Source organism: Dasypus novemcinctus, chromosome 6 (genome assembly GCF_030445035.2).
Source record: "Dasypus novemcinctus isolate mDasNov1 chromosome 6, mDasNov1.1.hap2, whole genome shotgun sequence".
Taxonomy (NCBI): Eukaryota; Metazoa; Chordata; class Mammalia; order Cingulata; family Dasypodidae; genus Dasypus; species Dasypus novemcinctus.
This window is the reverse complement of record NC_080678.1, coordinates 121,680,232-121,703,625: the sequence shown is the minus strand read 5'-3', so window position 1 is coordinate 121,703,625 and position 23,394 is coordinate 121,680,232. Positions and strand designations below refer to the sequence as shown.

Here is a 23,394-nt window from a genome sequence, read left to right as displayed (position 1 = left end):
GAGCTCACCTCTTCTTTACTTACAGTCTTTCCTTTGGAAATTATTATTTTCATGGAATGCAATTTAATTGATGAGTTGTTTAAACTATTTTGAAGTCGTAACAAAAGTGATAAAAATTTAGTAATATTTTATTTATGGAAGTTGATTGCAAATGATGTAAAAATAAAAACCTTTAAAATGAATACAAAGACAAGCAAAATGGCAGGGTACAGTCATGCTTTTACACAGATCCCTCTGTTCTAGCAATTTTATATGACAGATAAAATGTAAAAAGAGAAAATTTAAATGACATATGTGGACTAAAAACCAAGAAAAACAGTTTCGTCTACTAGAAACAAAACACATACTCAAAACGCTGAACAGTCTCTACCAGCACTAGGATCTTTACCCTGCCCCTTTTCGCCTCATGCCTGGAGCAGAGTTAAAATTGCAGCTACTGGACTCTTTCAAGCTTGGACAGGTTCAAACTTTCGATGTTCTTAGTATTATACTCTAGCCCACCAAATTTATTATCAGTAGCTGAAGTTGATATCCAATCATTTCTTCCTCCCCCATTTTTGGGACATGGAGCCTCCAATTCCAGTTACAGAATAGCTTCCGAGGCAGTTTGTGCCACCAGTGGAGGATGGGCACTGGCCTCCAGGGTGCGGAGTACTGTACTTATGAATTTTCTCAGCAGATGGGCAGTCTCCTTCTTCCATTCTTTCAAAACTGTTGCAGGATGCCCTTCTGGTCTCCTGGAGACCCGAAACAGGTACTTTAGATAGTTCTGGGTGATTACTAACTACCCTATAGCACAAGCTGACTCTAGGAGATCCTTACTCTGCCATCATATTGCTGGTTAATCGAAACTAGTTTTTAAATTATTTCTTTGCTTTTAAGAAATATACTTGTTAACCTTGTTCAAGTTATTTTTCATTTTATTGATTTGCATATCATTTACATGAAATGATTTTTTGTTAAATTTCAAATATGTATGTTCACACATGAATTTCACTAATTTAATTTACATTGTATCCCTATATATTTATAAGGTGTTATTTTCAGTATATTTTTTACTTCTTTTAAAATATCTTTGTTTTTTAGGATAGTATTTGGAGGTATTTTAAACTCCTGAATGCTACTTACAGTCATAGAACTGCCCAGCTTATTAACCTTTGCTTTTCCTTTGTGGTAAAATTGCAGAATTCTGAACACAGTGTGGATTACAAGGTCTTACATTAGAGAGGTGGGGGGTGGGTAGTTTGCACAGGTCGTGCCAATTACTTATTCTTTAGATCACATGGTTTAGCACCATATGTGGTTCTTAACCTTTTCTGTTCCCCAGACTCCTTTGCCAGTCAGGTGAAAACCACAGACTCCTTCCTAAGTCCACACTATACTGTGTATTTGTTATCTCCCCTGCTTGCAGCTTTCTTGCTGTCTGCTCTCTGTGTCCATTTGCTGTGCGTTCTTCTGTGTCTGTATTTATTTTTGTTTCCCTCCCACCTTGCAGCTTACTTGCTGTCTGCTCTCTGTGTCCATTTGCTGTGTGCTCTTCTGTGTTTTTTCCTTATCTCCCTTTTGTTTGCCTCACTTCGCTGAGTCAGCTCTCTGGGGCACTTGCGGCAGGTGGCACTTCCTGGTGCTTGAGGGCTGGGCAGCACTCTGTGACATGCGGATTAGCCTCCCTTATGGTAGATGGGAGCCCAACTGATTTAGCCATAGCTGCTTCTGTACTATGCATTATTTAACAAATATATCACACCCACACCAAATCTTCTGCACAAGAATGTTTTTTTGAATTGCAATTCAACCTCACTGGACCCCTTGTTAAGAAACCCTGAATTATCACTTAATCATGGTGGTTGTTTTAGCTGTGCCTGCAATGATTTTGTCTTAACAAGTCCTGGGTTTCAGCAGAGCATGTTCTGCTTAACCTTTGCTATAATTTCTTAACCTAGTAGAAGTGCAGATACAGCTGTGGATGTGATTTCTTTGCAAAAGTGCATCCTGTTTTAAGTGGAATAAATGACAGTTTACCGTGTCTGTGAATTGTTCATCATAACAATTGCCAGTTTCATTGTAGCATCTCCACTTTAGCTATGCTTGTGATTTTTAACTCCTGTAGATACTATTTTTTATCGATTCAATGTAAAATAGTTAAAATATCTACCAGTACCAGTTTTGAACATCACGTGGATGTTCAGAGTTTTTTATGTATTGCTAATGTGAATGCAAATTGTTACACCCTGAAAAATATATCTCATGAAACTGCATTTCAAATATCTCAAAGCCCAGCAATTCCATTCCAAAGTGTATATGCGAGAGAAATTCTTTCATGTTTATACCAGGAAACATGCAAGAGTAAGTCCATACCTTTACTGCTCCCAGAACAAAAACCTGGCTGGCAAGAAGGACCAAGTACCTTTAATAGGAAAGAGGATGAAATCAACTATGGTATATCACAGTATGGAATATTTCACAAAGTAAAATAAATAAACAACGGTGTTCAAAATCCTGCATACATCTTAGCAATATATAATAATATTTGGAGGACAAAATGTTTCAAAAGACTGCCTAGATCATGGTTATATTTTATAAAGTGAAACATTAATAAATATATAGCTACATATTCAAAAAATAAAACCATATGAAAGTAAGCAATGGAATACCCAACTTAGAATTTAGGTTAACTGTTTTGAACTTAAAGGTTGGAAAGTTAAGAAAACAGGAAAATCACATATACTCTAAAAAGTAGATTCAAAGATGGCCTTGTATTTACAACAACTACAGATTTCTTAACAATGAATTTTATTTTATTTATTTTTAAAAGATTTATTTTTTATTCCCCCCCGCAGTTGTCTGCTCTCTGTGTCCATTTGCTGTGTGTTCTTCAGTGACCGCTTATATCCTTATCAGCCGCACTGGGAATCTGTGTTTCTTTTTGTTGCGTCATCTTGCTGTGTCAGCTCTCTGTGTGTGCGCGCCATGCCTGGGCAGGCTGCACTTTCTTTCGCACTGGGCGGTTCTCCTTACGGGGTGCACTCCTTGCACGAGGGGCTCCCCTATGTGGGGGACACCCCTGCGTGGCAGGGCACTCCTTGCGTGTATCAGCACCGCGCGTGGGCCAGCTCCACACGGGTCAAGGAGGCCCAGGGTTTGAACCGCGGACCTCCCATATTGTAAGTGGATGCCCTATCCATTGGGCTAAGTCCGCTTCCCTTAACAATTAATTTTAAAGTTGCATATACTTATTCAGCCATAGGCAGAGTTGTTTAACCTCAGACTTACCCAAATCATGCTGGTGTACCTATGAAATGCAGACGGTGGAGAGGCAAGCACTGAAGAAAGTGTGCATTAAATGGTAGCTGGAGGGACAGGTGCTGGCCATTGTGTGCCCTGTTGTGGCCCACTGGGTGGACTGGGGGAGAGTGTGGACCACAATGTGGACCACTGTCCATGTGCTGCGCGGTTCTCCAGAATGTACTCGTCAGGTGCAGTGGATGTGCCACAATGATGGAAGAGTTTGTTGATGGGGGAGGGGTGGCATGGGTGGGGTGGGAGGTATATGGGAACCTCATATTTTTTGAATGTAACATTTAAAAGAAATTAAAGAAAATTTAAAAAATAAAAAAATAAATGGTAGCTGGTGTTCACTGAGTGTGATGTGTGTGCCACAATGATGGGGGAGGTTGTTGGTGTGGGAGGAGTGGGGTGGGGGGTATATGGAAACCTCTTATATTTTTTAATATAACATTTTTTTGTGATGTATATATCTTCAAAAAATACAATCTACAAAAATGATGAGGTAGGGGGATAGGGAGTGGGTTATAAGGGAACCTCTTATGTTTTTTGTTTTTTTAAAATGTTTTTTAATATAATGTTCCTTGTGATCTATTAACTTTAATTTAAAAAATAACATAGGAAAAAAATATAAATGGCAGCTGGATTACAAGAAGAGGGTGGAAGGGGAGACACTGAACTTTTCATGCCAAGATCCCCTCTCAAATTTGCAACCAGATCTCATCATATATGGAGAGTACTAAAAGACGAGACATGAAACTAAAAAATTTTTAATGGAAAATGGTAACTGATAAAAACTGGAGGTATGAGAAAGATGATTTTCAAACTTACAAAATCAATTCAATGTCTTGAACACCCTGGGAAAGGAAAAATATAATCAGATTGATAGGCTAAAAAGGTACAGCTTTAAGTTCTATGCTATTTTCAGGAGGTAAATAAAGCTTGCGCTAAAATAAGAGTGGACAAAGATATACATGACTTTAACAAATTCAGAGATAAATAATTTTTCTCATTTTAGTATCTCCGAATTAAGTATATGTGGTATCTTAAAATTACTTATTTCTTACTATTGTCATACTTTATTAAACAGCAATTAATTTTTCTAGAGATATATAAAATAATGATACAAGTTAACAATGACTTGCAACGTGGGCGCGGGGAGGCTGCCGGGAGCTGGCAGATCCGCGGGTGGCGGAGCGCGCCTTGTTGCTACTGCTCTAACCACCGCGGCTGTAGGGGCCAGGCCGCCCCGCCCGGGCCTGCCCCGCTCCCGGTAGCGATGGTGAACCTGGCGGCCATGGTGAGGCGCCTGCTTCTACGGAAGAGGTGGATGCGCGCCCTTGTCGTCAGGCTCTCACTGGTCTACTTCCTCACCAGCACGTTCGAGCAGGAGGAGAGGGCAGTAAAAGATCAAAATCTTCTCCAGGTTCAAGACTATGATCAGCCCATTCCCTGGAAAGTGCAGTTTAACCTGGGCCACAGTAGTTGACCAGCCAATCAGTGACGTAACTCCATTCAAGGGAAGCGCTTCATCATGGATGAACCAGGATAATTTGTGAAAGGAAGGATTAGCTGGTGAATGGCTGCTGTCATGTCCACATCCCTAGCACAAAGCAACACTGCTGCAATGGCTGCTTGTCCAACGGCTGCTGCAGGGACTGTGAGTACTGTGTCTCCTGCTGCCTGCAGCCCAAAAAGCAATTTCTCCTGGAGCACTTCCTCATCCGAGCAGCCCTGGGATTCCAGAACCTCTTCATGGCAATGGAAGATCATTTTGTATTGTGTTTGGCTAAATGCAGGACCTCATCTCAGAGCACGTAGCATGAGAACACCTATGAGGATCACATAGCCAAGTATTGCCATGGCAGAGCCCTCTCGAGCTCTTCCCAGCGTGACGGGCACAGAAGACTCAAAGCAAGGCCAAGAAGATGCCCTGCTCAAGAACTTTGACCATTGAATAAAGAACAAAAGCTTTGTGGGAACCTAATTCTCCTGTAATACTCTCTGGCTTCACTCAGTGCCAGCGTCTTACCAGTCGGAACTGTTGTATAAAACATCATGGAAACTCGAGCCATTCACGTTTGCTAAAGACAAAACTACAGACCAAGCTTTGGGTGGTATTGACATTCTTGGATGGATGGCACAACTAGTGTTCCTGTAAGGGAACTGTGATTTGTGTTCCCCAGGTATTGGGGGTCAAATTTTTACTTACTGTTCTGATCTGGGCCCTTATGCCAGAAAATTATTTATTGGATTTCTCTGGAGTAGTGAGAAAGTGATGTTTTGTGTGGGAAAGTGCCTTGCATTTCTAGTTGACTATATTCAAGGAAATTATTTTTATTGCTATCATTGTTCTTGTTTTCTTGTGTTCTTGACCTTCATGAGTTAAATTATTCTTTTGCCCAGATAAAATGTTTTGTGTCTTAGAATGTGGATTTTCTCTTTAGGGAGTTATTTTTAATTTGGTATTAACAGCATCTTTAGGAGTAGGCCCTGAACACCAAGGAATTGTTTTCACATAAAATAACCTGAAAAGTCAAAGACACTGTTCCATTCTAATTCCATGCAAAATTTCCAGCAATTGGCATCACATGCAAAGAGGTTCTTTTCTAGTGATAGTTGGATATGCTTGTATACCCATGTGAGAAAAAGGTTTAACCAGAAATTCTGGCTTTCTGTCCTGGAGGACTCAGTTCTCATTTCCTTTAAAATTGCTGTGTTCTACTCAGCCACAGTATAAAGGGAGTCTCAGGAAAATCATGGGCTACCTCATCCCCTTGCCTAGTCCCCTTGTCCAGTCAAGAAATCCAGTGTTAAGTCAGTTCTTAAATAGAGATACATTAGCAGCTTGCTGAATGTGCTCGTTTTTTTTATTGCTTTCAGCTTCTGCAAATGTAACAGATGCAACTACTCAGTTTCCCAGTGATTTGCAGTTTAAATAGTTTATAGTTTATGTTTAAAAATAAGAAAAGAAAACCCAATTGTGATGGTAAATTTCATGTGCCAACTTGGGGAGCTTATGGTGCCCAGTTATTTTTTCAAGCAAGCACTAACCAGATTGTTACTGTGAGAGTATTTAATGGATTTGAATCATCAATAAGTCAATTGCATATACGGCTGATTACATCTACAATCAACTAAGATTACCTTCACCAATGAAAGAAGTCTCATCTAACCATTTGAAAGTCTTAAAAGAAGTATGATTTCAGCTGTCAGAAGGAAGAATGTTCCTCTCTACTTCAGCCAGCCAGCTTCTTCTGGAGAATTCAATGAAAACCTTTATCCAGGTTCCCAGTTGCTGCCTACCCTACAGAACACAGACTTAACAGACTTGCCAATCCCCACACTCAGGGGACTGTTGGCTTTCTTAGAGAGTAAACTGTTACACAGTGACTTTTTTCACCCTTAAATTAAAAAACTTTTCACAAATACTCCCCCTTTCTCTCTCCCTCCCCAGTAACCTCCAATTTACTTACTGCCTCTATGAATTTGCTATTTCTAATCATCTCTTTTAGGTGATATACAATTTTTGTCCTTATGGGTCTAGCTTGTTTCATTAAGCACTATGTTTTCAGAGTTCTTCCACGCTGCAGCAGGTCTCATAATTTCAGTTTTTCTTGTGGCCACTGTGTGTTTGTACCACATTTTGTTAATCCATTCATGTTAATAGATACTTGGGTTGTTTCCAGCTTTTGGCTATTGGGAATAATGCTGCTATAAACATTGGTGTGCAACTATATGTAATCCTGTTTTCACTCTCTTTTGGATATATATCTCGAGGTGAGGTTGCTTGGTCAAACGTTAATTCTCTATTTACCTTTTTGAGGAACCACCATATCACTTTCCATAGTAGTTACACCATTTGACATTCATACCAACAATGCAGTCGTTTCAATTTCTTTACATCCTTGTCAACAATTATTTTCCATTTTAAAGAGTAGCTATATTTGTAGGTATGAAGTGATATATCATTGTGGTTTTAATTTGAATTTCCCTATCGGCTAGTAATGTTGAGCATCTTTTATGTGTTTATTAGCCATTTGTATATTTTCTCTGGAGAAATGTCTATTAAAGTTCTTTGCCCATTTAAAAAACAACAATGACTGGCTCCTTATTTTGACAGAACTATGATTTAAATCAAAAGAAGTTCAGTGCAGCCCTAGTATGATATTGGATTAGCATTTCTCTTAAAATTATTCACAATCTGGCAAAAACAAAATAGGTTATTTGAAAGGAAATACAGAGTCATAATCCAAAACAAAATATATCTGCTCATGATAGCTATTGTACAAGGAAATTAATGCAATGAAAAGATCTTAAAATTAGTGGAATAGGTATGAATGATAAGTACAAAATTCAGAATCATCTGGCCTACATATATTTTCTACTAATGCGTCTCAAAGGACTGTTAGAAATGCACATGACTTTGGCCCACCCCTGAAGTGGGATGCCTGAAAGTACATTGTAATGAACTCCTTAAGTGATCTCTAGGCATGCTTGGAGAAGCACAGGGAACTGAAATTTACTTTCCAGTTCTCCAACTTCATTCCTTGCAGTCAGATAGGAAAGTAATTCAAGGATTGAAAGGTGTGAAATTATGACTGAAAACGTTTCAAAGTGTGTTAGTGCAAACAGCTAAGGTTTCAGGCTCCAGAAGCAGTCTGGTTTAAAGAGCCATCACATCACTTTCTTCATGTGTGACTGACCCTCATCAGTTTATCCAGACTTCATTTTTTCATCTCTTTAACTGAAGCCAAATTAGCTCTAATTTCACAAGGTCCTTGTGAACATTTCAAATATAAACATAGAGGTCCCACTATGATTTTAAAGGAGAGATATAATCTGGAGAGTCCACGAAATTTGGTGAGCATTAGTTATTGTACATAGTGAATATTAAGATTCTGATTTAATTCATTATTGTTCTTTGTAAATATTATTTGCAAAAGGTTCATTTCTTCTAAAGGATTATAAAGTATTCTCATTAATGATAACTTTACTTCTAAGAAGTTATGCTGTACTAGAATCCTTTTATTCTGGAAAGATTGATACACTCATAAATTTGATTACCATGTTATTTTAGAAAGCATGCTGTATGTTTGAATAAAGTAGGAGGAAAACAGTGGCTGCTTGGGGTGTAGAGAGAGTAGTGCCCCAGTAGGTATGGGTATAACACACAGAGGGTAGTGTTTCCCAGTGGGGTGCCACATTACCCAGCCAAACCCTTGTTGGGTAACCCCTCTTCCTAACATGGCTCTCACTCTAAAGAGTGCAAACCATGGCTGTAATTCCATTTGAATCCCCTAGATGGGAACTTCTGACAAAGGTAGGAGATGATTTATTAGGGAATTATGATTTCCACAATCCTAAATTAAACTATTATTCTTAAGTAAAATTTCTTCTTGTCTCCAGCATCTGTGTTTTCAGTTTAATCCTGGGGGGAAAAATGTGTGTCATGAAATAAGCTAAGGAGTTCAGCTGATGAAGGGATCATTTAATCTGACACATTAAGGAAGAAAAGGTGAAAACATGTTTGCGAACAAAATCAGGTGATCTCTCTTACCAATGCAGTGGCTGCATTCGTATCACTTAGACATGTTTCCCTTTCAGCCACATCCCCAGTTAGTCCTGCCCTGGGCATAACCACAACTAGAAGGGCCTGTATCCGTACAGTTTGGATAAGAAGAACCACCCTTAGCATCTCTGAATGACCACTGATGCTTTTTCCCCTGCCTCTTCTCCAAAAGGTCCCTTGCTTTTTGCGCTGCAATAGCTAATCTTCTATCTGCATAACACCCCCCACCTCCTCCTGGACCCTCACGGGAGTTTAATTTAGGTAAGCCATCATTCTCCCTAGTCTTGGTCAAAACTGCATGTACCTCAGGTTTTTTTAAATGTCATTCTGGAAGAGCATATTATGTGCTCCTCTCATCATATGTTATGTCTGTGTGTGTTTTTAAGGGGATGGAGAACAAAACAGTCCTAGTATTTATATATTCAAACGTATAAATTCTGAGTTTACATACATATTCGCATTTGGAGAACTGGGGACAGAAGCTTATGGCAAGGCCAACATGTAGAAAAGCGCCCTAAGAATAAGAAAACACGTCACTTATTAATTGTTTACATTTATTTTTAACTTTATAAAGGTAGTTAATACAAATACATAGCTTTCAGAATCGAAGAATTGTAAAGGCCTTTTGGAAGAAAAATGATATTTCTATATTTCCTTAGAATACAATTTATTTTTTGAGTGAATGCTTCAGACAAGAACTGTGCCAAGTACTTCATATCCTTAACAGGAAAGTGACTCAGAATTACGTAAGGGATCTTTAAAAAGCATCAGTGGGGAGCGCTCGGTCTGCGCAGGGAGTGCGCATGCGCGCGATGCTGGCGCCCGGTGGAGCGCGTGCGCGGGGCTTGGGCCGGGGCCTGGCGGTGCCCCTCCCACGGCCTCCCTGGGGCGGGGCCGCTCCGTCCTCCCCGCACCCTCGCCGTGGCAGGAAGTGGTGGCGACTTCAGGGGAAGTTGAGGCTGGGTAATCCCGGCGGGCCGTGCTGGTTTGGCCGGATACGGCGGCCTAGAGGGGACGGTCTCGGCCCAGGTTCTTGCTCAGTCCGGTCCTGAAAGCAGCCGGGGTCCTGCTGCTACCCCAGGAGGGCGGCGTGTGGCCTTTGATCCCGCGGATGATTAGGGGATTTCTGGCCGGCGGGAGGCGCGTTCTTTCTCTCTTCAGCGCCGGGCGTGCCAGAAACTCGTCCTCGGGAGGGGAAGTGACTGGGCCAAAGTCGGTCACCTGGTGGCCCTCGCGGCAGGGCGAAGACGGTGGCGGGAGATCAGCGGCCTTTCCTGAGGCCTCCCGGGTGCCAGGCTGCAGAGGTTGGATTAGGCTCTGCACCCCGCCCCTAGTCTGTGGGGAGAAGGTCACAGAGGGGGACAGCTCTAGTTGCTGGAGGTGAGTGGCAGGAAGACCCCAGGACTTGTGGAGTCAGGCGAGCCCAGGATGGTGTGATGGGAAGAAGTGACCCACAGACAGGAGCCAGCAGTGAGTGCACCCCGAGGCTCCAGTACCAGGCCCTGTGCTGAGCACCAGGGATAGTGAGGTGAACGAGGGCTGGGGGAGTGGGATAGGAGACCTTGGCCTGGACACAGTCATTACCCAGGGTGACTGCAGCCCAGAAAAGGCACCCTAGCCTGGCCCAGTGCCCAGCGCCCAGCAGCAGGACTGGAACTTGTCTGTGTACCTTCCAAACTCATGTTCTTGCCCAAGGGGCCTCCCATACTGTGTTGTCTTTGGGCTAGGGTTGGTGTCTGGGGGAGACAGAGGCTGTTCCAGAGGCCTCCTAGTACACAATCATTGGGTTGAGGTCTCTGGGCCCTCAACTGTGGGAGCACACTGTCAGAGGGACTCCTACAGCTGGGCCTGTGGCTGGCTCAGGGGGGCGCCAGGACCTTACCCCCAGTCTAGTGGGGAAGCAGATGTGACTTTTCACCAACAATCTGGATATGGGGGGCAGGAGGCCTTGCAAACCATAGAGGGGGCATCACATAGCTTTGGGTGGGGGAGGTAGGTTGGTGGACCTTGGGTGGTCACTGAGGGTCAGCAGCCCCATTCTAGAAGCATAGCTGTTATATAGCCACAGTTTGTAGTTAACTTGTCAAGAAAAATGGTGATTAGGTCAGTGAATAAGGATGGGCCTGCTGCCCAAAGAGCAGACTGAGTGGGGAGCAGCATTATGGGGGCAGAAGGGTCGTTTTGGTCAAATACATCTAAATGTTTGAAAACCTGAAAGAAGTGGGGATAATGTTCTAGAAAAATCCAGACAAACCAGTCACCACAGAAGAAATGGGGAAAGTTGCCAAAGAGCTCCCCACCTTCCTCCTTCCAAAAGGTGCAGGATGCTCAGGGTAGCATGGGGAGCCCCCCCAGCATCTCAAGCAGGTCTGAGGTGAGGAGGCTGTGGCAGAGCTGCCAAGGGGACAGGTGAGGACATGGGTGATGTCAGGCCACCCATCTCTGGGGTCAGGGTGGGAGCAAAGCTGATTTGCTCCCAGAGGAGGGAGGCCAGGTAGGAGCTGTGAGGGAGAGCAGAGGCTTTAACTGTGGAGAAGTTGGTTCTTGGAAGCACCCAGCTGTTGGCAGGGCTAAAAAAGGAGTCCTGTATTCCTTCAGTGAGCCTGTGGGGACTAAGCCCCAGCTGCAGCAGATCTCAGTGCTGGGCACTGAGATGGCCTCCTGGGCATAGGTGGGCAGGAGCAGACACACCCCGACCAAGTTCACAGGACAGATGCTTAGAGATGGTGATGAGTGCAGGGAAGGAAGCCACACCTGCAGTTGAGGGGGTGACTTGTGAGGGCAGGGGCGGAGGTGGGGTTTGAGGGACACTTGAAAGGCCTGAGGAGAGTAAGGGGGTGGGCTTCCTGGGGAACCTGGTCCAGAAATGAGCTTGTAGGTGGTGGGCAGTGGCCAGAAACAGCATGAGGGAAGAGCGAGTGAGGGGCCAGAGGGGGAGTGAGCCTGACCTGGAAAGGGACTGAATTTTGGGCTAAGTACAGTCGGGCTGGGTAAGGCAGGGGAGTAATCTGAGCTGGGTGTTTGGTTTCTTTTTAAATTTTAATAATAGGCTTGTTGGGCTAAAATCCACATACCTTATAATTCCCCCATGTAAAATATACCATCTGATGACTTTTCATATATTCAGAGTTGTGGAACACTAGTAACTTTAGAATGCTCTGATCACCCCCAAAATGAAACCCTGTGCCTGCCACTCATGTTTCTGTCTCTGGATTTGCCTCTTCTGGGCATTTCATAAAAATGGAATCATTTGTCCTTTTGTGTGTCATCTAGCATCATGCTTTCAGGGATGACGCACATGGTGGCCAAAACTCATTCCTCTTCACTTCTAAATGCCCCTAAAATTGACAGTGTTTTCTCAGTGTTCACTTTGGGCCATTGTGAGTAATGCTCTTGGAGCATAGGTACCCAAGGTTGTGAGGGCAGATGCTGCCACTTGGCTTGGCTGTGCATATAGGACTGGAATTGCCAGGGCCAACTGGCAGCTGTCTCAAACCTTTTGAAGAACTGTGAGGCTCTTTTTCTAAAGTGAGTGCACCGTTTTACATTCTCTTTGGTTATGTATGAGTTTCCCATCTCCCCACATCCTTGCCAAACTTGATTGCATCACTTTTTGATGAAACCATCTGAGCGGGGGGTGAAATGGTGTCACTGGTGGCTAATGATGTGGAGCATCTCTTCATGTGCTATTGTCACTTGTATACCATCTTTGGGTAAATGTTTTTTCTCAGATCCCTTGCCTGTATTTTAATTGGGCTATTTGAACTAAGGGATTTTTCAAAAAGTCTAGTTAGTCTGTGGTGTTGGGAATGGAATTCAGAGGGGCAGAGTGGGAGCAGGACTGTGGTGGAAGGGAGCAAGGCTCTCTCCTGAGGGAGTGAGGGGCATGGGCTGGGAGTGGCCTGGGAGAGGCAGTGCCCAGAGGGGCCAGTGACCAGAGCAGGGGCAGCATGTCCTGGGATTAGATGCAGGCCATCTTCAGTGAGAAGGGGTGTGTGGGGTGCACATGAGCAGGGACATCAAAGGTGGTCAAGGCTGGGAATTAACCACTGGATTTGGTGACCAGCAAGTCTGGGAGCAGTTTTCACTGAATGATGATGTCAGAAGGGGGTGGGGTTAAAATGACTGAGGTGAAGCAGGAAGGTGGAACCAGGGGAAGGGCAGGGGAGCTGGGCGAAGGCAGGGCCAAGGCTGCAGAGAAGCAGGGCTTCCTTCCCCGGCACCAGCAGAGTAGAGCCCAGAGAAGACTGGCAGGAGAAGAAAGGGGATAATTGGTGTTCAGGCAGCCAGAGCAAGTGGGAGAAGTCTAATGGCAAGATATTCACAGCAATTTGTCCAGAGCTTAATAGCCACCCAGCCTTCAGATCTGCTAAGTGACCTTCTCTGTCAGCTTGGGAGGGGGGCTCCTGGATCTACCAGCTCTGGGCTCTGGGCTTTACCTGATTGAAGCCAAGGGGCCTCAGATTGCCATGGGTTTTCTCAGAGCAGGTTGGGGACGCTCGGGGTCAGGTGCCTCCTGGGGCAACCCCTGCTCCTGCATGCTGTTCCCTGGCATTCAACTCTGTGAAGCGTGGGGCCTGCCGTCCCAGCTTCGCCTCACACTGGGATTAGGAAGGGAGGAAGAGAAATCAAATCGGTGGCATTGAGTGAGTGCAGTTCTTTCCTTCCACAGGAATCATATAGGCATCCACTCAATCAGGCCTCCCACGGCCACGCTGGTATTTACTCTGTTATCCCCACTTTAGGGCAGCACCTTTCCCAGGACCACAGGAATGTTCCGCAAATCTTGGTGCACTGTTTTTCTTGACTTTCTCTGTAAAGGGCCAGAAAGTAAATGCATTAGACTGTCGGGGCCAGGAGGCTGTGGACGTATTTAGCGGGTCACCTTGAAACCACTGCAGCCATCCAGCTCAGGGTCAGCTGCCCCTTCCCTCCCTTCATGCCACAACATCCATGGGAATTGCATTTTTTGGGGGGGTTGACTGCAGTGGTCTCATTCTGTGTTGCACAGTGCTCCTGACCAGCACTTATTACTGCAGGAAGGGCAGTGCCTGGCAGGACACATACAGGCTCTTCTGCAGGTGAAGGGCGCATGTTAGCAGTGTAGGATCAGGAGCAGGAGGGCTGAGCTGGCTGACCCAGGGTGCTGCCTCTCGCTGCCTCACTGGGAGGGGTGCAGGGGAACAGGCTAGACAGAGTGGGAAGCAGACAAGCTCTGGTCCTTCCAGACCACAGGAGGGAAACTGAGGGTGTAGGCCGCATTGCTTTTATTTAATTATACATCAGTTTTTTCCGTGCTAATACTTGGTGGCAAGTTCAAACTAGAAAATGGAGAGAAACAGTCTCTGCACCTACCTCTATTACCTGTCAGGACACTTGGTTTCTTTCTTCTGTTTCTAATTATGCATTTTTACATTTACAGCATTGTAATCAGAGGGTGCAGGCAATTTTTTCCCAAATTGATTTTGTTGATACATATTAATAAATCATACATTTCAAACGATGAATCAAAAGACTGCACAAGAAGTAATCCAGGAAAGAAATAAAACACCCAGATGTGTTTCATCTTTACATTCTTGCTTTGTTTTATTACACTGTCTCCTGTCAAGTAGGCATTTGACAAATTCCTTACTCCTCCGTTCCTTCAATTTTACCTGACCATAAGTGTTTCAGTATAAAAATGTTATAAAATAATAATAGGGGCTTTCCTTGACTTTAAAATGGGCTATTAGAAGCCTCAGCACAGTTATAACACCTACTATCTGGTTGATTGGACTTACCCAGATCAGCTAACAGGGAGGTGGGGATGATCAACTGCCATACCAGGGAACCAAGAGAGTCCACAACTGCAAGCTGGAGAATTCCATCCATCAGCCATGTGGGATCTAAGCCCCCTTTTGAGTTAGAGGCAGAGTGGACCTTGCCATCCCAGGGTCCTCAGGGTGGAGGAATAAAATATGGATTGGAGTGAACTTAACTGGTTTTCTACTATAGAACTGTTGTGACTCTAGCAATGGAAGAAACTATCATTGATGTGGAGACAGTGGCCATGGGAGTTGCTGAGGGCAAGGAGAGGGATGAAGAGGAGTGATATGGAGACAGTTTTAGGACTTGGAGTTGTCCTGAGTGATATTGCAGGGACAGATGCAGGACATTATATATCCTGCCATAACCAACTGAATGGACAGGGATAGAGTGTAAACTACAATGTAAACTATAGTCCATGCTGTGTAGCAGTGCTCCAAAATGTATTCATCAAATGCAATGAATGTGCCACACTGTTGCAAGAGTTTGGTGATGTGGGAGGAGTGGGGGTGGTGGGATGTGGGGGTATATGTGATCCTCCTGTATTTTTTAATGTAACATTTTGTATGATCTATGTATCTTTAATAAAATAATAAAAACCTATTAAGAAGCATAACATTGATTAATTGATTCATCATAATCCTTAGATATGGATAGAATTTCCTAATTAGTTCATGCATTTCTATTTTACTTCTTTGTTTATAATACTGTATAAGCACTGACAAGCCTGCCATTCAAAAGATAAATTAGGACATTGACAAAATCTAATATTCAGCTATTATCTTTTAGAAAATATGGTATTCAGGTCCTGTTATTAAATTACTCTTGTTCCATTATCATTTACATCCTAAACATTTTTCTTTTCTTCTTTGCATTTTATATTCTGTTTTCACAAAATCATTTGAATTATGTTCACAAATGTTTCTGTCCCTGAATAATTTCTTCTTTGATCTCATTGTTTACCTTTTCTTTTAACTTCTTGTTCTTCTGATTTCTTATTGGTAGGACCCCCACATTTTTGCTGTGCCTACAATTCTTCCATTGCTTTCCACAGTCCAATTCCACTAGAAGGTCAATCTTTTCAGCCCTAATTGCCTATGTGAGAGATGAAAGCTCAGTTCCCTGGGGTGACTGGAATCTTACTGTTCCTCTCCTGTGATGGTGGAAAGGTAACCACGACCATGTAGAAGCTAAACTACTGCATGGTCCTGACATTAGAGAAAGCTAATGAGAGGGAAAGAAAGAAAAGCAGACTGAGACTTCTGGACAGTAAGTAAGTCTGATAAAATGGGAAGCCCACTCCATATGCAAACTGACAAAAACACTTCAATTCCTCTTGCACCATTGCCATTCTCTTATAGGGATAATTGACATTTCATCATTCTAATAAAAAGTGGTAGGTAAACAGTCTTTGCCCACGTTCCAATCCCTAAGCAATTCTACATTGTAATTAAGACCTATCATTTGTGAAAGAAAAAATGTTCTGACAGTAGACCAAATTAATAACATCTAGTTTCTAGTTTTAATTCTAATATGTAGGAAACAAAAATGTTTGAAAACCCAGAGTATGGGGTTACTATATTTTATGTCTCTTAGCCCAACTGGAGCTGAAATTATGGGGATGTGTACATCATACTCCTGAGACTCCAGTAGGAAGTACAGAGTCTCAGATGCTGCAGGCCCTGAGATGGGCAGAGGCTGGCAGTGCATAACCTCACTGGGCCAAGTGACAGTTCCAATGAGCCTTCAGTATTACTGGGTCTTGAAGGACAATTCAGACAGATTATGTATTAGGCAGGCTGTAGCAGGAAGAAATCTACAGCTGCCTGGATTTGTCTGACCAGGAGCTGATGCCCTGGAACTGCATGGTTATCAACTCAGTGGGCAAAAGGGACTAGAGCTCTTTCTCTTGTCCCTATCAACTGGGGTTCTGCCCTACCCCTTGTTAATGTAACCTTTATAACATTCAAAGTACATTTGTTGGTGTCTCCCCCTGCCAGGTCTTCTCACCTGTGGAGCTACACTCAGTTTCCAGGCAAACTAAAATTGACCCAGCTGTTCCTTCTCCAGTAAATTCCACACTTTGTCAAAGGCCCCTCAAGTTCTGACTCCACAACAAAATAAGAAATACTCTTCACTGCACAGAGCTCAAGGTGCCTAGGTGTACAGGGCACAGTCCCAGCACAACCATCCACAGGGGCACCTCAAGAGCCCCACAGCATTGTCTCAGACTCCTTTTTGGACATCGGTCAAAGGCATGATGCTGTGGGCCATGAGCAAGGTTGGGTTCCTTTCCTTTCTGGATTCTTCCCTGATTTAAGCCTTGGTTTTCAGCAGCTTTTGGGGGTGGCCTGGACTACAGGGGGCCTATGAACATGCACCTGCCCACCTCTGAGGGTGTCTGCCTTTCCTGGCTGTTTCCAGCCCTACTGGACAGCACTGTCTGCAGCTTCCACTTCTTCCAGAGGTGACTGTACTGTCTTTGTGGTGACAGCCATCATCTCTGGACAGGTGGGCCTTAACAGCATTTTGGGCCATGTGCATGGAAACCTCATGGCAGCCACCCCCATACATGGTAGTTCTAATTCGAGAAAAACTCACAACCTTCCTTGTGCCGATGGCAGAGTACTTCAAAGTAATCTATTGCCCAAGCCCAGGCCAGTTCTTGGCTCAGACATGGTGGCACATGGGGCTCTGAACTTGCCCATCCCCAAGGCACCTCTTCCAAGGTGGAAGGTAAGAGATCCATAGCTTAGCCTCTCAGTCAGACCAAGATATGTGGCTGGTCTAGAGAAACGAGCAAATGATTCAGTTGGGTACTAACTCTGGGTTTTTATAGTGTCCTGTATAGTCTATGTAGACAGAGGTCAACTTCTGAAGAATTCATGGGGATTGATACTTATTTGGCTTGCAAATTGCTTCTAAGCCTGATAGGACTAATGTGGAAATTGTATCATTCTAGATGGTTCTATTGGAAGTCAGGATTGTGAGGACTGAATCAGGCAGTGGTCTGGGGACAGGAAGGAGGTCAATGAAGGGATGGGGTGGGGTCAACTACTGGCAGTTTTCAGACACTATAGACATTCTCTTCATGTGTCAGGCACTGGATATTAAACTTTTTGTGCCAAATTCTCTAGGCATCAGAGAGGTACTTGTTAATTTTGGAGATGAGTCTCAGTGAGATTAGATGAACTCCAAAATCACAGATCTATTTCGTGCTGGACCTGGAAAAAGAAGCGAGGACTTCATCAGGTATATCAGGTGGGAAAATGATTACAGAAATAAGTAGGTTGTGGAGGGAAAAACAGAATCCCATGATTTAGTTAGAATGGAATTTTTTTCTATTTTTGTCCCTAGTAGATTACCTGAATCAATGGGACAACAAAATTGCTATGGTTTCATACCTAAAGATCAAATGGGTTGAGTTAGTATCACTTTTTCAACAATGTCTCTTTCAAGACCTCTACCCTGTTTCATATAATTATGTGTGTTTATATGTACATAATTACATGAATTAAATATGAAATATATATATTTTTATATACTTGCAAATATATGTATATTTCATCTGCTGCTTCCATCTCTGGCATAGTCTCCTCTGATTACCCTTTTCCACACCTTACTTATCCACTGTCCCCTGGTGGTCACCCAGATTGCCCCTTAGTCATCATCCTCATATAATAGTCCCTTGCAGTCATCTGAGAGAATTTCTCTAGGACACATACCCAAGAGGAGAATTGGGCTATATTTTACTGAATTTGTCAGATTGCACCTTAGGATGACTGTGGCATTCACCCTCCAGCAATAGTGCATAGGATCTACTCTAGGCTCACATTCTCCATAATCACTTGGAATGACCCAGTACTCCAAAATTGTTAGTTTCAGCAGGGGAAGGGCAGCATGGTCTGAAGAGCTACACTTGCTGAGGCAGTTCTGCAGTCTGGCTCCATTTCCTGAAATTCAGTCTATGATCTGTATCTTTACAAAAGGACAAATATTGTATGGTTGCACTGATATGTAATATCTAAAATAAGCAAATTCATATATACTATAAGTAGAAGTTAACAAGGGCTGAGGGCAGAAGGAATGCAGATCTATTCTGTAATTGGTACAGAGTTTCTCTTTTGGGTAATGACAAAATTCTGATAATGGATAGTTGGGATGGTAGCAAAACATTGTAAATGTAATTAATTCCACTTAATTGTACACTAAAAATGAATAAAATGGCACATTTCATGTGATATACATGTTACCACAATAAAAACATGTCTTCAGTTCTCTATGAGATACTTTTTTTTGGTCACCAAATAAATCCCTTTATACTGAAAGTATTTGAATGTGTTCTGTTTCTGCTCCTAAATACCATGAAAGGAAATAGAACCTTTTTCCTTTTGGGGGTCGCCTGGGCTACCAGTTGAACTTTATTTTTTCCTGGCTTATTTATATCATTTTTCTCTTTAACAAAATTAAAAAATGAATCTAGATTTCCTTAGTAAAATATTTAGGTTTTCTTTATGTTTATTTGGAGAATGTTTTATACTGATCATAATTTTTAGATGAGAAAATAATCAAGTGAAAGAAAATATTTCCACTTGGATTTCTTGAAGTTTTGCTGTTAGCCTTTCTTACATGCCTTCTTATCAAAAAATAAATATTTAAATATTCTGATCTCCTCCATATGTGTTCAGCTCTTTAATACAGGGATCCCAGGAGAGTAGCCAGGGGCACCAATTCCCAGGATTCCTCTGATCACTGCTGTGCATTGAACCATACCAGAGATTAGGGCATCAGTAGTTTGAACATGGTTAGTGGCTGTTAGTGGTGGTGCTGGTGGAGACAACATAGAAATGGAAGAACCAAGAGCTTCCCCTATCCTACCCCCTTCTACTCCTGCCCTGACTTGCTCTGCTTTTTTTTTTTTTTTAAAGATTTATTTATTTATTTAATTCCCCCCCCCCCCCCCCTCGGTTGTCTGTTCTCTGTGTCTATTTGCTGCGTCTTGTTGTCTTGTTTCTTTTGTCCGCTTCTGTTGTCGTCAGCGGCACGGGAAGTGTGGGCGGCGCCATTCCTGGGCAGGCTGCGCCCTCCTTCACGCTGGGTGGCTCTCCCTACGGGGCGCACTCCCTGCGCGTGGGGCTCCCCCACGCGGGGGACACCTCTGCGTGGCACGGCACTCCTTGCCCGCATCAGCACTGCGCATGGGCCGGCTCCACATGGGTCAAGGAGGCCCGGGGTTTGAATCTCAGACCTCCCATGTGGTAGACGGACGCCCTAACCACTGGGCCAAGTCCGTTTCCCCTTGCTCTGCTTTTAAGGTAGATTTTGTTTGAGATCAGTAATTGGTGCTTCTTTGCCATTTCCCACTCTGGATGCCCAATTCCTCTCCCAACCCAGTGCCCAGGACTGTCTACCTTTCTGGGTCACCAAAGCCTGCTCTCCCTCCCTCTCCTCATTCTTTTCTCTTATGTCTGCAATTGAAAAAGCTAAGCAAATATTTACAAAGGACTATAAAAACATTTATTGCCTTAACACTGAGTAAATGATAAGGTTTAAGTTTTTCTAGAAGAGGAAGAATTAATAAAGACTCTCAGACTGATACCTCAGAAATCCTAAGAGAATCATCATGCCCAGGGATTCAAATATAAGTACCACACATGCACTCCCTACCTTCTTTCCCCTTTAGTTTTTAAAAGGAAGCTCTGCAGTTGGAGTCAGGGTCAGTGGAAGTGGGACATCCTTTGAGAAGTACTGGTGGTTCTTGGCATGCAGCTCTGTATCTCTGGGGCTGGATGGATCTGGTGAGAAAAGCATGCACCATGCTTCTAGGTCCTGACTCCTTTTGGTCCTGACTCCTTCTAGGTCCTGGGAGTTGGGCCCCAGGCAAGCAGGTCTGGGTCTGAATCAAGTGTGCTTTGGGTTCTAGGAAAATGTGTGTGCGTCAATGGCAAGTCAAGCACAGTAGCCCACAAGGACTCAAAAGTAGTTGCCAGAGGAAATGTGGGTTGTCCCCAAAGAGCTCCCCCTTAGGGTAGAAAGGGTGGGACCACAACTTCAAATCTTCTGAAGTAAAAAACAAAGCCATCTTGAGCACTAGAGCCTTCTGTGTAGAATCCCATGCCTGCTTCATACAGGTACAAAAAACCTTGGCTGTACCTTTAGCATCTAGAACAAGAGAAACATTCTGTGAGATAACAGGGGAGGCAAATGATTCAGCAGCTGCTCAGATGGAGATTTATACTATGTGGGCCTTGCTCTATCAGGTGATTGGATTGGGTGTTAACATTACTTTTTGGAGCAAATTACTTCAGAAGGTGGGACCTCATAAGGTAAAATTAAAGTTTTGTTCATCTTGGATGTAATTAAACAAAATTGAATTGGTATCAATGATTGATTAGATAACGTTAAAAAGAAAGGCAATATGTAGGATTGCAGATTATGAAAAGCCAGACACTTTCCATTTCCTTTACATATATGATATGTCTGACATTCAGAGCACTTCTAATATAGTTACCCTCAACTTTGCAGAGAACTGTGATGGCATGGAACTGCATGCCCCGAGAAAGCATATTTTTAAACTTGACCCATTCCTGTGGGTATGCCAGAAAGCTCTAGTCTTCTGAGAGAAAGCATCACTTTCCCAGTCTCAATACTGTGGGCCCACAAATTCCCATTCTTCAAGGCAGTACATTACTTGGTAATATTTTGGCAGCTAGGAAACTAAAACAAAGTCCCAAAGCTTAAATCACTCCAAATCAAACCATAGATTGTGTTGGAGCAGAGATTGGAATCTGGGTCTCCAAGGAGAATTTTGCCATGGGGAGGAATGTTTGAACAGGAGGTGGGGCCAAACACTGATTCTCCAGTCTTTCAACTTCTTTTTTGGCCCTCTACTTTTGATTCCTATGTTACAAGCAATTGAGAGAAATTCTGAGAGGAGGAGGAGGAGGAGGAGGGGAGAGAAGGAGACAAAGGAGGAGATAGGGTTTACATTTCAAATGGTTAAATACAGTAGTTTGGATTTAAATTCTTTTATCCCTTTTAAAATATATGTATAATTTCTAAACCATGGTTTGTTTTTTTAACCTGTGAATTGAAGATAAAATTAGAATTTTATAATGTATTTTTGAGGACTTAATAAAATAATATAGATGAATGACAGTGCTTCTCATATAATAAACTCATTTAACACAAAGCTCTCCCTCATGCTTCTCCTTTGGATGCAAACCCTCTCCCCACAGCTAATCCTGGCAACCATCTATACGTTCTGTCTTTGCCAGAGTGCTCTCTCAGTAGACTCAGGAAGCCTAACCTTTTGAGGTTGGTTTCTCACATTCACCATAATAATGCCTTTGGGATTGATCTGTTTTGCTGGGAAGATCACTTGTTCTCTTTTTTCACTGCTGAGCAGTAGTCCATTGTATGGATGTGTGTTTTCCCAATCACCTTTGGAAGTACATTTGTGTCATTTCTAGCTTTTGGTCATATCAGTAGTACCACATGAAACCTGTTAATAGGTTGTAGGAACATAAGATTTTCTACCTCTCAAGTAAAAATCTAAGAGTGACATTGCTTGGTCATATTTTGTGCATATTTAAATTTGTTGGTAACTGCCATTCTGTTTCCAAAGCGACTCTACCATTTCTCATTCCCACCAGCAGTGTTTAAAGGATGTGGTTGTTCTGCATTCTATCCAGAAGTAGATATTGTAACTTTAAATTAAAAAAATTTTTTTAGCCAATCTAGTAGGTGTGTCAATCTTATGGTTTGAAATTGCAAGCTTCTAATAGCCAATGATGTTGAGAATCATTTTGTGTACTCATTTGACATCCTTGATAGATTCTCAGGTAATGTGTCCAAATCACCTATTTTAAAAATTGGGTTATTTGTATTTTAACTCAAGTTTTGACTTATATATTCTGGATATGAGTACTGTGCCAGATTTATGATTTGCAAATGTTTTCCTCAACCTGGGGCTTGTCATATCATTTTTTTCAGTGTGATCTGCAAATTGTTTTTAATTTTTATAAGGCGGTGGACTTGGTCCAGTGGTTAGGGCGTCCATCTACCACATGGGAGGTCTGCGGTTCAAACACCAGGCCCCCTTGACCCGTGTGGAGCTGGCCCATGGGCAGTGCTGATGCGCACAAGGAGTGCCATGACACACAGGGGTGTCCCCCGTGTAGGGGAGCCCCCCCGTGCAAGGAGAGCCGCCCAGCGCAAAAGGAAGTGCAGCCTGCTAAAGAATGGTGCTGCACACATGGAGAGCTGACGCAGCAAGATGATGCAACAGAAAGACACACAGATTCCCATGCCGCTGACAACAGAAGTGGACAAAGAAGAAGACGCAGCAAATAGACACAGAGTACAGACAACCGGGGGGGTGGAGGGGGGGGAGGGAAGGGGAGAGAAATGAATAAATAAATCTTTAAAAAAGAAAAAAAGATCCACATCATTAATTTTTACCTTTACAGATTAAGCTTTTTGCATTATGATTAAGAACTCTTTCAAATATTTAATCTTATGTTCTTTTAAATTTTTTTACACTTTTCAGTTCTATTTTGAGTTAACTTTTATACAGATATGAATGTAAGGTCAGTGTTTTTCTTCTTTTTTTTAAAGATGTATTTTATTTTATTCCCCCTCCCTTGCTCCTTGTGCTGTCTGCTCTCTGTGTCCATTCACTGCGCATTCTTCTATGTCTGCTTTGTCTTGTCTTCTCATCTTTAGGAGGC

General features: G+C 42.9%; 1 protein-coding gene and 1 pseudogene across 1 annotated transcript in view; both read left to right on the top strand.

Annotated features, from left to right (window-relative positions):
• The first annotated feature begins 4,564 nt into the window (after window positions 1-4,564).
• LOC101433797 (SREBP regulating gene protein pseudogene) lies at window positions 4,565-5,180 on the top strand (annotated as a pseudogene).
• Window positions 5,181-15,671: 10,491 nt separating this feature from the next.
• LOC101432471 (zinc finger protein 596-like) overlaps window positions 15,672-23,394 on the top strand; it is a 93,543-nt gene continuing 85,820 nt past the window's right edge. Inside the window, exon 1 of the mRNA XM_071215934.1 lies at window positions 15,672-15,935. Within this exon, the coding sequence (XP_071072035.1) occupies window positions 15,865-15,935 (71 nt within the window). The 5' untranslated portion in view covers window positions 15,672-15,864. The remainder of the gene's footprint in view (window positions 15,936-23,394) is intronic.